The sequence below is a fragment of the Paramacrobiotus metropolitanus genome, unplaced genomic scaffold (genome assembly GCF_019649055.1).
Source record: "Paramacrobiotus metropolitanus isolate TYO unplaced genomic scaffold, Prichtersi_v1.0 Parri_scaffold0000052, whole genome shotgun sequence".
Taxonomy (NCBI): domain Eukaryota; kingdom Metazoa; phylum Tardigrada; class Eutardigrada; order Parachela; family Macrobiotidae; genus Paramacrobiotus; species Paramacrobiotus metropolitanus.
The window spans coordinates 469,343-484,387 of NW_026570272.1; the positions used below are offsets into that span (position 1 = coordinate 469,343).

At 47.9% G+C, this 15,045-nt stretch overlaps 4 protein-coding genes across 4 annotated transcripts; 2 read left to right on the forward strand and 2 right to left on the reverse strand.

The window, feature by feature from the left end:
* Positions 1-466: 466 nt before the first annotated feature.
* On the reverse strand, positions 467-4,034 carry LOC129592353 (26S proteasome non-ATPase regulatory subunit 4-like). The gene is made up of 9 exons (XM_055488364.1): positions 3,656-4,034; positions 2,822-2,962; positions 2,617-2,728; positions 2,139-2,225; positions 2,007-2,075; positions 1,881-1,942; positions 1,395-1,551; positions 949-1,240; positions 467-799 (listed from the first exon to the last, which is right to left on the reverse strand). The coding sequence occupies exons 1-9, from the start codon at positions 3,679-3,681 to the stop codon at positions 738-740; spliced, it is 1,008 nt and encodes a 335-aa protein (XP_055344339.1). The 5' UTR covers positions 3,682-4,034; the 3' UTR covers positions 467-737.
* Positions 4,035-4,503: 469 nt separating this feature from the next.
* On the reverse strand, positions 4,504-7,538 carry LOC129592346 (uncharacterized). The gene is made up of 8 exons (XM_055488356.1): positions 7,072-7,538; positions 6,963-7,003; positions 6,390-6,485; positions 6,192-6,316; positions 5,661-5,919; positions 5,368-5,600; positions 4,808-4,988; positions 4,504-4,735 (listed from the first exon to the last, which is right to left on the reverse strand). Exons 1-8 carry the CDS (start codon positions 7,374-7,376, stop codon positions 4,689-4,691), a joined length of 1,287 nt encoding a protein of 428 aa, XP_055344331.1. The 5' UTR covers positions 7,377-7,538; the 3' UTR covers positions 4,504-4,688.
* Positions 7,539-7,709: 171 nt separating this feature from the next.
* Positions 7,710-11,389, forward strand: LOC129592347 (glutathione synthetase-like). The gene is made up of 5 exons (XM_055488357.1): positions 7,710-8,400; positions 8,456-8,834; positions 9,409-9,858; positions 10,157-10,298; positions 10,685-11,389. The coding sequence occupies exons 1-5, from the start codon at positions 8,056-8,058 to the stop codon at positions 11,154-11,156; spliced, it is 1,788 nt and encodes a 595-aa protein (XP_055344332.1). The 5' UTR covers positions 7,710-8,055; the 3' UTR covers positions 11,157-11,389.
* A 771-nt stretch (positions 11,390-12,160) lies between these two features.
* Positions 12,161-14,283, forward strand: LOC129592399 (muramidase-2-like). Its single transcript, XM_055488420.1, has 2 exons — positions 12,161-12,798; positions 13,095-14,283. The coding sequence occupies exons 1-2, from the start codon at positions 12,406-12,408 to the stop codon at positions 14,070-14,072; spliced, it is 1,371 nt and encodes a 456-aa protein (XP_055344395.1). The 5' UTR covers positions 12,161-12,405; the 3' UTR covers positions 14,073-14,283.
* Positions 14,284-15,045: the final 762 nt, after the last annotated feature.

Consider the following 15,045-nt stretch of genomic DNA (forward strand, 5'->3'; position numbering starts at 1 on the left):
GTGCTTTACTTTTTACGGTTTTTATTAGTGCTTTACGGTTTATTTTCACTCCGATCAGTCAGATGACAAATCAAACGAGATTTGTTGCTTTTTATGTTGTATTTTTTAACTGAATATTGATTATACAATAAAGTCTTGTGCACATATAGTAGCTAAAACTACTCATATGGGAAAAATTAAAAATAAAAGCGCAGTCGTCTGGCATTAACGACAGTTTGACACGGCGCCAGTGGAAGCGATATCGGTGCGGTTGAAACTTGCCACCAGTTGTTCTCACCGGAAGTTGGTTTGGCCCGACTTTCCTCGTAATTACAACACGGCATATTTTGTAACGGTGCAAATGTTTTGCTAAGAGAAGACACTAGCAGTACCAGCGTAACTGCAAGAGGACACTGCATGAGGCTATATACATAGCCCATGACACTACCACTCCTATAATTCCTGTATGCCACATGAGCAGATTAACAGATTAAATTAGTGAAATTTGGCCAAACTTTATTACTGAAAAGGAAATTACTCTAAACGCAGGGAGTAATCGTACAGGAAATATTCTTACACAAAAAACCGCTGTCTTGATATTTAATTCGATTTATTCCAAAATGTAAGTACACAAAATCCTCGTGTTAACCGTACAAAGCGACACGCCGATCGCCGATAAACTGAACGAACAACACTTGGAGAAACACGCCCGCCCGTTCCCAGGCGGCGCCGGCGAGGAAGAGAGGGAAGCGGATGGATCACTGCGCCGGCGGCGGACGCTTCTCCTCGGCGTCGTCCGTGTCCATGGCCTCGTCTTTACCTGCGTAAAACATCGCATCAGACCACCACAACAACAAAAACGGGAGTTTTATATTGCCTGTATTTTTACTGCAATTTTGTTTCGTATTTTTATTGCAAATTTTAATATATTTTCCGCTTTACGGTGGATAAAAATGGATGCCGACTTACGATGTTCGTCGAGCTCGTGGAGGGACATCTGCATGGCGTAGGCCAGCTGCTCCTCCTCCGTCATGGCGTGGAAATTGACGTCCTGGCCGCCAGCCGCCGGTCCCGGTGCGGGCACCGCGGCGGCCCCGGCCTCCTGCGCCACATTAGCGAAGACGCTGGCCTCCATCTCCTGCGCCTGCCCGGCGCTCGTCGCGCCCGGGGCCGCCGCGGCCGGCCCGCCCTGAGCCTCACCCTGCGCGCGCTGCTCCTGCTCCTGCCGGGCGCGCTGCTCCTCCATCGACACACGCAGAGCCTGCCAAAAATTATTGTCTTTCCTTGAAAATTAGTTCGTGACTGGAGCATTCAATAAAAATACATTTGCAGGTGAAGTATAATCGAGGAAATTATGTACAAATTATAATCCGATGACATTACGCAAAGGCTTTGCTGAAAGTGAGCTGACTAACCAGCGCCAACTCAGGATCGTCGTTGGGATCGATGCCGAAGCCGTCGAAGCCGCCGGGCATGGGACCGCCGCCGGCGCCGTCCTCCCCGAGGATCACCGGCGACGTCAGCAGCGCCTCCACCAGCTGCGGACCCGGCGGGATCACCACGATGTGCGAACTGCACGGGACCAACGAACAACATTACCACAATTCATATAAATTAAAGTACATTTACATATCATAAGCAACGCATGTACGGCAACATTAAACCGGAATAAACTTATAAAAAAATTAAATTAGAAAATTACTGCACAGGATTAAATAAAAACAATTGCAGTAAAATCAGACTGCAAGAAAAATACCGTATTAAATCGAAATAACGTTACAGTAAAATTAAAACTGTAGTATCAAATTGACAGAAAATTATGTGCAAATTTAAATAGTTTAGGCATTTCCAATAAAATGAAATTTTAATAAAATTTCGGTGCAATCTGTGTGGATACGCACCCAGTGCCGTCCTTGCCGTTGAGAGTGTTGACGAACTGGTTCAGCTTCTCCAAATTGTCACCCTGCAATCACCGCAATCAGTTCAATATGGACAACCTCCAGCTTAGAATAAAAAGACGAACGCACCTCCTGGCCAAAGGCCACCACGTCCACGTTGACCTTCTCCTTCTTCAGCCGCTTGGCCAAACGCACCAGCTGCAACAGCACACCGTTCAACAAGGAAAATCACTGAATTCTAACCAGGCCATCCAGCATTACCTCCTTCTCATCCTCCGCGACGGGACTGCCCACGAAGGCCACGATGCGCATCTTGTGGTTGCGGCCTTGACGGTGCTTCAGCGCCAACTAAACAGACAACAATTCTCTTACATCTTATTTCACAACTTGTAATTTTACTGCAATTTTATCTAATTTTATTTCCCTTCAAATTGTACAGCAATTGCTGGACTGCAGTTTTATACAGTTACTGAAGTTAATCGTATTTTTTTTTTTTCAGTTCAGTTCTGTAATGTTATTACAATTTAATTTCACCGTAAATTCATGGCTGAAGATTTTAGTATAATTTTGCTAGGATTTAGGAGAAATTGTAGGAAAATTGTACAAGAAAATGAAAGATGGGGGAAGCGCTGTCCGAAAGATAAAAATGATCAAAATAAAAGGCTGACGATAAAATAAATATAAAATATTCATGATTATTGGGCAGCAGTCAAAATCTCATAGGTTGGGCGTGACTTACATGGGCGACGCGGATGCCGGTGTGGAAGTCGAGGAGGCCCTGCGGCGTGACCTGCTGGAGGTTGGCCAGCAGCTTGTCCTTGTCGGTGGTCAGCGTGACGATGACGCGGCCACTGCGATGGATAACAAGGACACAGTACAGTCAGTCAACAGTCTCCCAGCGGATCCCTAGCAGTGCCGTCTCAGATTGCGAAAATGCAACTCACTTGCTGAAGGTGACCAGGCCGACGTTGTTCTCGGGGTTGGAGCGCGTCTTGGACTTGCACACCGCCTCCACGGCCTCGTTCTGCGCGTGCAGCCGCGTCGGCAGGTAGTCGCCGTTGCGCATGTACTCGCTGTTGTCCACGCTACAGAATAGACACATACACCAAACACACACAAAGTCATTTTTCACTTTCCACTGTACGCAAATAAATTACACTCAAAGTCTCTACGCAGACGCTAAAAGAAGAAAATCTAAGGAAATCAACATTTACAATAAACGCCAATTAACACCATTCTTGCCAACCAAACAGAATTATAGATACGAGTACAGTACGAGCACGGTACAAAATAATCACGGTACAGTGTACACAGATTATTTTGTACCGTGGTACGAGTAGAACAAATGACGATGAATAAAATAAGATACACACAAATCAGACAATTTTAAATCACACGAAAAAAACAAACCACATAATTTAGAAATCAGAAAGTAATATTTAAATAAAAAACGAAGAACAAAAAATTAAAATGAACTGAAGAAAAATTTAAAAAAATCAGAACAGAAAGAAATATGCGGAATTGTAAATTAGTAAATAATTTTTTATTTTTAAATGATAAAAACAGCCAGCAGCTCGATCTTCCCTGCTTCCCTGGCCCTGACAAGTGCAAAGTATTATTTTGGCTCGGCGGATTCAAAAACTAAAAAACCTAATAAACAGCCAATCGCACACGTATTGCGGCCATGGCCAGTTTTCCCTACTGCGCGAGAATGTGCCTGATACGAGAAACCACTGCGACACTGCAGCGTAGTTCTCCGCCTCGTGCGCACTCCTTACCAGACGATCGTACTCTCCAACACCATCTTCCCGCTTTACCACGAACAACGCACAAAGATACCCTGCTTTCGCGCTACAGATAACAGCCCAACACGGTCGCGCTAACAGCGAAATCAGCCAGATTCTGAGTATCCGAATATCGAAATCAGCCAAGAAGTTAGAAATAACGCAGAGATTCAGTGCAATATTTTGGCTGCGATGGCGATCCTGCACACTGCCTGCCGATCAGCTCCCTGCACCCTGTAATCCTGTACGCGTCCGTAGATAACAGATGAGAAAATTCACTACGTTTCTAACAAAGACACTTGCCAGATGAACTGCTTTATTACAGGTTTCAATAACGTTGCATCGAGGAAAGAAAAACGGGAAAACTAATTCAGCACGCTGCACGCTGCAGAAAAGTGCTGAGCTAATTACGGAAATACAGCAGTAGTTGGCAATTCCATTCCATTTTGCTTCCGCTTCCATTAGGCCCAGCAAGCACATTGGAACTTTACGGTGATATTAACGCAAACAGAAACGGAATTATTCGTGCGATGCTATTAAATATTAATCACAATATCTGTACTTTGACATTTTACAACAGTGTAGATTTACAGTGAATAACAATTACTGCTTGTAATAAAATAATTATGATTATCCGGTGCCGGTGCAACGTACAACGGTCCCATTCTTATTCCTTGCGTCACCTTGTCTAACTTACAAAATACAAATTACAGTAAGCCGAGATTTCTTTTGCCGGCAACGTTTGCTGCAGTTTGTAATTTTCTTTTAAAACGTTACCAGTGTACTTTTTCTTAGGTAAAGCAAAATAAGAGGGAATAAAAGCCTTCACACTGCGTACAAAATCATTCTTCCGATGAATTTTTATTCCTTTTAAAATCAATAAAACGCTAATCTGCCAGCCACAGCCGGACGATATTAATTTTCCCGGTGAGTAAAAACTAACGAATGCCTCTTGCTGTAATAAAATCTCCGTAAAGCTTCATAGTCCTCTGTAAAAAAAAGATGGAAAGCCAAAATAAACTTCCATTTACGCCAGGGCTGCGCGGTACTTCTCCGGGACGTAATCCAGTAATTCTGCAACAGTGAGCACGCTCTGACATTGGACAACAGCGCAAAATAAGCAGTCAACATTCCGTTTCGACTTACGAGCCTTCGTCAGGGCCTCGCGGTTGAAGAGGCGCTTGTAGTACTTGTGGCCGGTGTCGCACAGGCACGTCACGACGGTCTTGCCCGGGCCCAGCCGGCGCGCCACCTCCACGGCGGCGGCCACGTTCAGGCCGGTGGAGGCCCCGCAGAAGAAGCCCTCCTCGTGCAGCAACCGGAATGTCTGCAACAGTTACGTTAATCGTTGTATTTTTTAATTATTCAAATAATCCTTTTTAGAATTTATATATTTAATCAATTTTTAAATGATTAGCTGTTGAATAATCCGAAAATTTAGTACACAGTCATACGTTAAATTAAATTAAGCGTACTTCTTGAAGTAGCCATTTCTAAATTAATTTTTGCATAATCCGTTCTGAAAGCTCGTTTAAAATCACAGTAGTACAGTAAATTATTTTAATTATTTTTCTAAGTAAATACTTTCAGTTAATCTTCTCTAACGAAGTGGTAAAATAATTCATATTAATTATTTTCTAAATAAATCGTCAATAACGTAATTGCAAATTATTACAGTAAATTAATCATTAGAATGATTATATTACGTAGTTGATAACGGCGTCGTCCGTGACGACGATGGCGTCATCGATGGGCGCCCCCTCCAGGTTCTTGGTCACCCGCCCCTGACCGATGCCCTCGGTGATGCTCCCCCCGGCACCCACGCCCTCCGTCCGCTCCAGCTTGCCCTCCTTGAACCACTTGTAGAGGACGCTGCCCTGCGGATCGGCCAGGACGACCTGGATGTCCTGGCTGCGCTCCTTCAGGAAGGTCCCCACGCCTGTTAATTACACGGTCCCAGAATTAAACATTCGTCGACCAGAGCGGTTGAAGAACATACCGGAGATGGTGCCGCCGGTGCCGGTGCCGAAGACGACGGCGTCCACCTTCCCGGAGGTCTGCTTCCAGATCTCCGGCCCGGTGGTCTCCTGGTGCGCGCGCCGGTTGGCCGTGTTGTCGAACTGGTTGGTCCACACGGCGTTCTCCAGCTTCTCGGCGTAGCGGCGCGCCTGGTGGTTGTAGTTGTTCTCGTCCGACCACGGCACCACGGGGACGGTCGTCACTTCCGCGCCCAACGTCCGCAGGATGTCAATCTTCTCCTGTTATAAATATACCGAATTAATTCAACATTATTCTTCCAGTAATAAAATAAAATTAGCAAATTAAGAGCTATTTACACATTTATTTTCAGTACATTTAAAAATTAGACAACCAAAATTCCTGCTTATTAAATGGAATGAAATGAAAAAATACATTTGAAGCAAATCTGTTACTAGTAAAATAATCAAGTGCATTAAGATTTATTTACACGTTTATCTAATATTTAATTTTAAATAATGGAACATAAAATTGCAGCTAATTAAAGACGTACGGCGGACTGGTTGTTGGGCATGTAGATGACGCATTTGAGGCCGAGCGCCAGGCAGACGTGGGCCAGTCCGATGCCGGTGTTGCCGGCGGTGCCCTCGACGACGGTGCCGCCGGGCCCGATCTGTCCTGGCCACAAGCACAATTCCCGTCATCCCACAGTCCCTTATATTAGCGCTGTCTGGTAAACGTGCTCACAAACCCTTCTCGATGGCGTCCAGCAGCAGGAACAGCGCGGCCCGATCTTTCACCGATCCGCCGGCGTTGGCGTACTCCGCTTTGGCCAGAATGTCGCAACCTGTGCGCAGCAAAATCTCCTCAGCTCAGTTTACTGCCCCGTAAAGTCTTCGTACATCGGCTCATAACACGCTGCGTGAATCACAGCATACAGCTAGTGTCCAAATTAATTCCCAATTAATTCTGGAATTTCAACATTATTTTAATGTGGAGATTTCAGATTTCGGCAATATACAGCGCGGATATATCGAGCAAAATTATTAATTAATAAAAAGAGAATCAAAACTGCTTGAAATTCATCAGCTGAAAAACTAAACGGCTCAAAAAAATCCGAACTAAATTAAATAAGAAAATAAAGGAATGCAAAGTAAATAAAAAATAATAAATCAGAAAATTTAAACCAATAGATTACAGTAGCTGATAGGCAGTATAATCGCGCTTCTCCAGTAAATGAGACGATGAAGAAACAACCAGAACATAAAGAAACTGCAGAAATCAGAAACAAGTTTCTTCCCATTCGCTACACTATACTTCGTACCTGTTTCTTCGCTGAGTTTATTCAGACGTATCAGAGGAGTCCTACGCAACAAAGGCAGCGGATAACGCACAAACACATCGGCACGATAAACAGGTAGAATCTCCTCTACCTGCCGACGCTGCCAGCGAAGCCGCGTCGCAGCCCGTCCATCCAGCCCGCTTCGTAGCTGACGCTGGGCGCGCACGGACTGTGCAGGTCGAACGTTTCTTTCTCGCTGCATTTCTGCTTCTTCTCCGACGACGCCAACCGCAACGACTCCTTCCGGAAGGCAGCAACTTTGTCCAGCAGCGCCTGCTGCGACGGGCTGGTGCCCAGCGAGCGGGAGACGGACGAATCAGAGTTCCACAGGAACGACTGCACGCTGCGCAGCGAGCTGACGGGATGCAGTCGCGCGGACTGCACGCAGCGCAGCATCTTCCTCAGTATAAGTTTACGCTAGCTCGATCGACGGAACGGAATCCGAAAGCCAACTTAAAACTGCAAGCCACAAAAAAAACTGATAAGATCTCAAGAGAATAACCCAGATCTGCTGCAATGTAAAAATAAAAAACCACAGCTGATCGAAAATTTCCACGAGTGACGACTCATCACTTCGCGAATAAACAAGAACACCAGTCTTCCACTGCATCGGGAAATGGAATTGCCCTGTATGCAGTTCCATTTGTTCCGTTTGCAATGGAATTCACAGAACGTACTCAACTGTACTGGCTTCCAGTGCCAGTGGCCCACTGTTGACGAGGGAAATTCAAATTATTTTATTGCTGCATTTGATTTCTGGCTTTAATCAAAAACTTGGAAGCTGGAACCAGGAACCTGGTTGGCTTGATTGATAAGAGATTAGATTAGCGTCTTTGTTAGCTGGTGACCATTAATTTTTCGTCCGGTATTTGTTGCACGAGGAGAGAAAGCCACGGGTCATCGTTGCTGTCAGGTCGTTGAATGACCGTGCAGAATCGCGCGTGACGAAGGAGATTTGATTGTGCTCTCTCTCTCTCTCTGATCCACTGACTCCGCTGCCCTGCCCGTGACCAGTGCTGACGTTATCAGATCGTTCTGGAATCGATGAGTCAGCGAATGCTGGCCGTCTGATATAATGGTGGTCGAAACCAACCATCCCGACAGTCATTCGCAATCTCCTCCCGTCGACAACAACATTAATTCCGACCATCTCAACCTGCATCATCTCCCCCCCAACACGCCCCCCGAGCAGCCGCCCTCCTCCGCCTCCTCCTCCGGGGCCTCCTCCAACTCCCTGCCCGGCACCCCCAGCGCCACCCCCAACTCCAACGACGAACCCTGCCGCGAACCCTCGCAGACCGACCGTCTCAACTTCCGCCTGCTGGCCTCCTTCCTCGAGCGCATCAACAACGGCGCCTTCGCCCTCCCGCCCCACCAGCCCCCCTCCGACGATGAAGGAGCAGGCGATCCGCCCGCCCCGGCCCCCCGGTCCTGATCCGCGCCCCCTGATCAGCGCCTGCATCGAGAAACTGCAGCGGGACCCCGGGCTGCTGCAGGACGCCGAGGCGCTGATGAAGGACGCCGCCACCGCCCAGGGGCTCCTCATGCGCCATCCCCAGGTGCCGGATGGACTGAAGACGGTCCCGGTGACGCTCTTCCCCACGGTGCTGGACCGGGGGATGCTGGAGGAGGTGAGGGGGATCCAGGGCAGTATTAACGCGCTGATGCACCGCGTGGCGCTGGATCGCGGCTTTATTGAGGGGGCGCTGGCGGGGGCGGCCTCCGTCGATCCGTTTATCGCTAATTTGCTGGAGATTTACCGGCAGGTGGATGTGGAGAAGCAGTGGCAGTTGGGGCTCTTTCGCAGTGATTATTTAGAGCACGCCCCAGATTCAGAGGAAAATGGCACTGCTGGTAAGTTCGCGATTTTCTTGGGATTGATGCCGATTTTTCGCCGCATTAATTTTCTGTGCTGATCTTTAACGTTTAATCGGTATAAATATTTGTAATTTATTAAATCTGAAATTTTAATTAATATCTATATCGTTGTCGAATTTTGTTGGCTGATCTTTCAATTTCTACGATTATTTTAAATCTGATAAAGTTGTAAATTATAATTATCAGCTGTTTTATTTGAATTTTTGTAGGCCGAATTTCTGACTGAGTCGATCAGTACTTGTCGGTCTCTATTCATTTTCATTCTCTGCGTCCTGTTTTTAGTTCATGCTTCTGGTTTTTACAGTTCTTGGATACGTGATTTGATTAAAATTTTAATTTTAACTGGGACGAGTATAAATTTTGTTTGATTTTGGTAGGCTGATTTTAATTTAAAAGATCTTAGATTAATTTTAAAAAATTTTCCTTGGGTGACGGTGAGATAATTTTAATAAAAATTGCGGAATATTTCTGTGGATTGTCGGCTTTGCAGATGGATCGTGTGAAGTGCAACAGGGCAATGTGCATGAAATAAATACGGAATATTTCGTAGGTGATGGTAATAATTCCAAGCACCCTGCACCGGCGCGGTTCAAGCAAGTGGAGGTGAACACCATCTGCGTGGGCCTCTCGGGCATCGGTTCCCGTCTGGCGCCCTGCCACAGCCGCATCCTCAACTTCCTGCAGCCGGCCTTCCAACCGGACTTCCCGGTATCGGACAGCGAAAGCCTGCATCTGTACGGGGAGGCGTTGGCGCTGGGGCACAGCGTGTACTGCCGCCAGCACCCGGCGCCGCACACCCGCGTCCTGCTCTTCGTCATCCACAAGGGCTTCGAGTTCAACATCATGGACCAGCGCCTGGTGGAGTTCGCCAGCGGTCTGCCGACGCTGCGCCGGACGATGGAGTCACTGCGCAGCACGGCCCGCGTCGACGCGGACGGCCGGCTGTGGGTGGAGGGCCTGGAGGTGGCTGTCGTCTACTTCCGCACCGCCTACATGCCCGGTAAGGAGCAGCGCGGCTTCCCAAATTAAATTCCAATTTTCAAATTAAATTTTAAAATTTCTAAATTTATTTTTCAATTAATCTCCAAATTTTCAAATTATTTTGTCAATTAACAAAATTATTCTTGCGGTAAATTGCTGAATTAATTTCTAAATTCATCTTCGAATTTCTAAATTAATTCCTTAGTTGCTTTCCAAATTATTCTCCCAATAAATGTTGAATTTCCAAAATCTATGTGGATGTTCAAATTAATTGATTAATTAACTGGTGAATAATTTTGGTTCTGGTTTTTTTGTAGATCATTACGATGGGAAGGTGGATTGGGATCTGCGGTTGCTAATTGAGAAATCGGAAGCAATCAAATGTCCCAGCGTGGCGTATCAGTTGGCCGGCTTCAAGAAGATCCAGCAGGAGCTCAGTCGACCGGAAGTCCTTTCTCGGTAATTCTTTCGAACTGTAATTCTCGTACCGATTTCTTTCCTTGAATTTTCTACCACTTGGGTTGATATCATACTTATTCTAAATAGATGAATAGAAACATCAAAAAATGAATAATCGTTAGGCAGTGCAATTTTATAATTCTGATTACTTCATTAACTGGTTAATACCGTTTTTGGAAGTTTATATTTGCAGTTTTCATTGAAATTAAAATTAAGCTAATTTGCAGTTTTTATTCGAAATGAAATTTTAAATGAATGGTCACTGTAACCAAAATGTACATTAAAAATACAAGGCACTGCCAGGTAAGAAAAAACTGAAAAATTCACTGCGGAAGAGGAAGCGAGGATTGTCCTGTGCCGTCGTTTAACGCGGAGTGTGTTTGCAGTTTTCTGCGCGACGACCCGGCGGCCTGCGCGGCGCTGCTGGCCGTCAACATGCCGCAGTACGATCTCGCCGACCCGTCCGCGGCCCCCGCCATCGCCGACGCCCTGGCCCATCCCGCCCGCTACGTCCTGAAGCCGAACCGCGAGGGCGGCGGCAACAACTTCTACTTCCAGGATCTCGTGGACAGGATCCAGGCCGTGCGCGGCACCCCGCTGGCGCAGGACTACATCCTCATGGCCAAGATGCAGCCGTCCACGCAACGCAACGTCCTCATCCGCGCCCAGACGCCGCCGGCCGTCGTGGACGCCGTCAGCGAGGTGGGCGTCTTCGGGACGGTGTTGGCGCGCGGGGAGACGGAGATGCTCCTCAATCGGCGCGCCGACGCGGTGCTGGTGCGCAGCAAGGCGCTGGGGGTCAATGAGGGCGGGTTGGCGCTGGGCTGGTCCTGTCTCAGCTCCGCCTGGCTTGTCTGATTTCCGACGGACGGATTTTTCCTCGTTTTATTTTTAAGCGCCTGTTGTGCTGAATCTATGTATAGTTTTCATGGTGTTTTTCTCTTTTGGAATATTATCTTGTTTTTATTTCCAGTTAGCGCCCGGCAAGTGTGCATTGGAGCGTTTTGAAATTTAGTTGAACGGTGCGAGCTACTGTAATAATAGTTTTCCAGTAGATTGTTCTTCGGGGATGAATTAAACGGGTGGTGTGACGGTCAGTGTGCAGCAGAGAGATTGTCATGATGCCAGGTCTTCATGTGAGTCTGTGACTGGCCATGTGCTGGGTGCGAACGAGCTACGCCATTTCCAGTTGATATTCTTCACTGTTTTTCTCAATCTCTAAACACCGTACTGTTTTCTCTGCTTTGGTTTTTGAAACAATGCGTGTGTGGACTAAAGAAACTAAATGTAAGATGTTTACACTCGGTAAGGTGCTTTTTGAGAGGACACAGGAGAAACGGTCCACTCAGTTGCTGAAGCAGCGAATCAGTGTTGCTTTAATGCGAGGTAACGCTGCTTGTGTTCTGGAAACGTTTTGTATCGGTAAGAGACTGGACGAAGTGTATTATGTGTTGAAATGATGTACTGCATAATTTTGCTGTTAACCCTATGCTGATGTGAACAACCCGTACTGTAAGTGTCGTCAGTATGGCATCGTCACAGATAGCTTTATTTTCACTCATTTCATTTCATTTTCATTCATTCATTTCATTTCACAATAATTCTGCACCATGCTCAAAATACGTCTTCCATGGCCAGAAATTCGTAATAAAAATTTTTATAGAATTTCTACCGTTTCCGGCTGCCTGCTGTAAGTGCAGTCTGCAGCTATCGGGCGCAACAATCAACTGCCTGATAGGCTGACGCATCGATCCTCCGATGGAATAGGCGTGAGTCATCGTCCTACCTTGCTCAACTTTGGACTGTACTACCTAAACACGTACTACTACTGTATCGGTGTATCTCGCCCGCAGCCAAACAGCTGTCTCATGTTTGGCTTTTGAGTTTTTAACATCGTCGATCGCGAAGCACTGCACTTGGGCATTCTTTATTGAATAACCACGAGTCAGGCTAGACCAGTTATTTTGTTTTTTCTTGCCGGAAAGTAAACACCGTGCAAACGGCTGGCATGTTATGTTTCGCGTGCGGAGTGTGAAGGAGAGAAATTAAGTAGTCGACGGTTAGTACTGAATCCTGATTGTTAGCATTATCGCGACGCACAGCAGCCATGTCCAAGCTACTCAGCGCGGCGGAATTCGACCGCACGCTAGAAGCCATCAACCGGCCCACCCGCGGGGAGCAGTACCCTTTCCTGCTGCAGGCCATCCAGGACGCGGGCATCGGCAGTCGCGCGGAACTGGCGCTCTTCCTGGCCAACATCTACCACGAGAGCGAGGGACTGCAGTATGTCGCCGAGATCGGCGGGGGCGCCGGCAAGGGCTACGAAGGGGGCGATAAATACTACGGCCGCGGCTATATTCAGTTAACTCATATCTACAATTACCGCGACGCCTCGCAAGCCATCTTCGGCGATAAGACCGTGCTGGAACGGAATCCCGAGCGCGTGGAGCAGGAGCCCCAACTGGCCTGGGGCGTCACGGCTTGGTTCTGGAAAGCCCGGGTAAATGCTGAGAAATTACGGGAAATGGGGGAAATATGAGGAAAACACTGGCGAATGTAAATTTAAAATGCTTTTATACCTAACTGTTTTCGAGGGCGGTTGCAGCTTACACACTGGCAACGTAAATTTATGATGCTTTTATACTAACCGTCTGACAGGGCGGTTGCAGCCTACACCGCGAAAAGAAAAATTATTGATAATTATTGAATTTATTAACCGAAAATTCAGGCATTGTATCTGACTGTCGTAAGGGCGGTCGCAGCATACACTGCCACAATATGCGCATCTTGTTGTAGGTGAAGCCGATGGGCGTGGCCAACTTGGAGCAGACAGTGCGCGCCATCAACAGCAACGAACTAAAGGGCTACAACCCGGCGCTGGAGCGCCGCTACCAGTTCCTGGAGGCCATCTCCCAGGTGCTGGGCACCGGCGCCGACGCGGGCGTGGCCGGCAAGAAAAGCCTGCACAAACCGCTGCCCACGGGCGGGACGGAATACATCGTCAAGGCGGGCGATTCCTTGTGGGAGATCGGACAGAAGCACGGCGTGGACTACCACCAAATCGCCAGCGACAATAACATCCCAGATCCGACGCTGATTCATCCCGGGATGAAGCTGATCATCAAGGGGACGGCAGCGCCCGCGGGCGGTAGTGCTAGCGGACAGCATCCGGGCGGGAATGCTAGTCGGCAGAGTCCCGCCGGCGGAGAAACGACGTACGTCGTGAAAGCCGGGGATTCATTGTGGGAAATTGGGCAGAAATTCGGGACGACGTTCCAGCAGATCGCCAGCGACAATAACATCCCGGACCCGACGCTGATCCATCCAGGGATGAAGCTGGTCATCCGCGGCAGTCCAACCGCCGCCGGAAGTGCGCCGCCCACGGCGGGCGGACGACCTAGCGCAGGCGGTGGGGAGAAAATCCACGTGGTGCAGCCGGGCGATACCCTGTATGTCATTGGGCAGAAGTACGGGGTCAATTTCCTGCAGATCGCCGCCGACAATCAGATCGCCGATCCCAATGTCATTTTCCCGGGGATGAAACTGCGCATCGGCGGTGGTCAGGCGGCACAGGGAAGCGCGCCGGTCGCCGGCGGAAATGGTGGACGGGGTCCGGCGCCGTCCGCCGGTGGGCGGCAGTACACGGTGCGGCCGGGCGATTCGCTGTGGGAGATCGGGCAGAAACACGGGGTGGACTACCACCAGATCGCCGAGGTCAACAAGATTGCCGATCCCACCAAGATCTTCCCGGGACAGGTGCTGAACATTCCTTGAAATATTTGGAACTATTCTTGGTTATTCAAATCTCATTTGTAAATCCGTTTAGCAGCGCGTTTAATAATCGTGGTACCCTAGTATACTGTAATTGTATTAATTATTATTTTATTACAATTTTATTATTAATTTTTATTATAATTATTTTGCTGTGAGCCGCTAATACACAGTACAATAATCTGTGCGCGAAATAAAATTAATATGTATAGAAGTATTGTATTTGTATATAACAAAATCCTGCCGCATAAATATAACAACTCACAGAGATCGATAATTAGGCTATCTAGTCGCTTGTGCAAAAACTCGTGACCGGCAGTTGCGGGAGCAGACTCGGTGGGAGGAGATTAATCGGCGCAGCGGCTCCTTCAGCGGCTTGGCGGAGAGGAGCAGGTACAGCGGATCGCAAATGACTTGCAGATTGCCCATGTACACCACGGCGTTCTCCACGTCCGGGTTTGAGTAGCCGGTGAAGGGCGCGATGAGGAAATACAGCACCGAAGGCGTCCAGTTGACCAGAGCGCTGCCGGCTAATAAGGTCACCAGGACGAACAGCCTCGTCTCTTGCTGCTGGTGCCGGTAGGAAAGGTCGCCCGGATGCAGGACGACCAGGGCGCGCGCGGCGCTGGGCCCGGCGACCGGGCCCGGAACTTTGAAAGACGCTGGATTTTGTAAAAATATCAAAATTATCACAAACTGGAGGTCGAATTATGAGATAATTTCTAAAAAATAAGGACGTAGGGATATATGAATCTATTGATACACTACTGCTCATAACTGGGTGTCCGCCACCCGGATACCTGGGTGTCCGCCACCCGGCCTGTTACAGAAATATTTACGTAAACTTATATAGCATTACTTACGATCACTTTATTCTGGCCGCGGCGGAAAAAACTACTAAAATACACACTACTGCTCTGGCGTCACCGCGGACCATTTATGGCAGCAACGTTAACGCCGCTGCCATAAATCACAC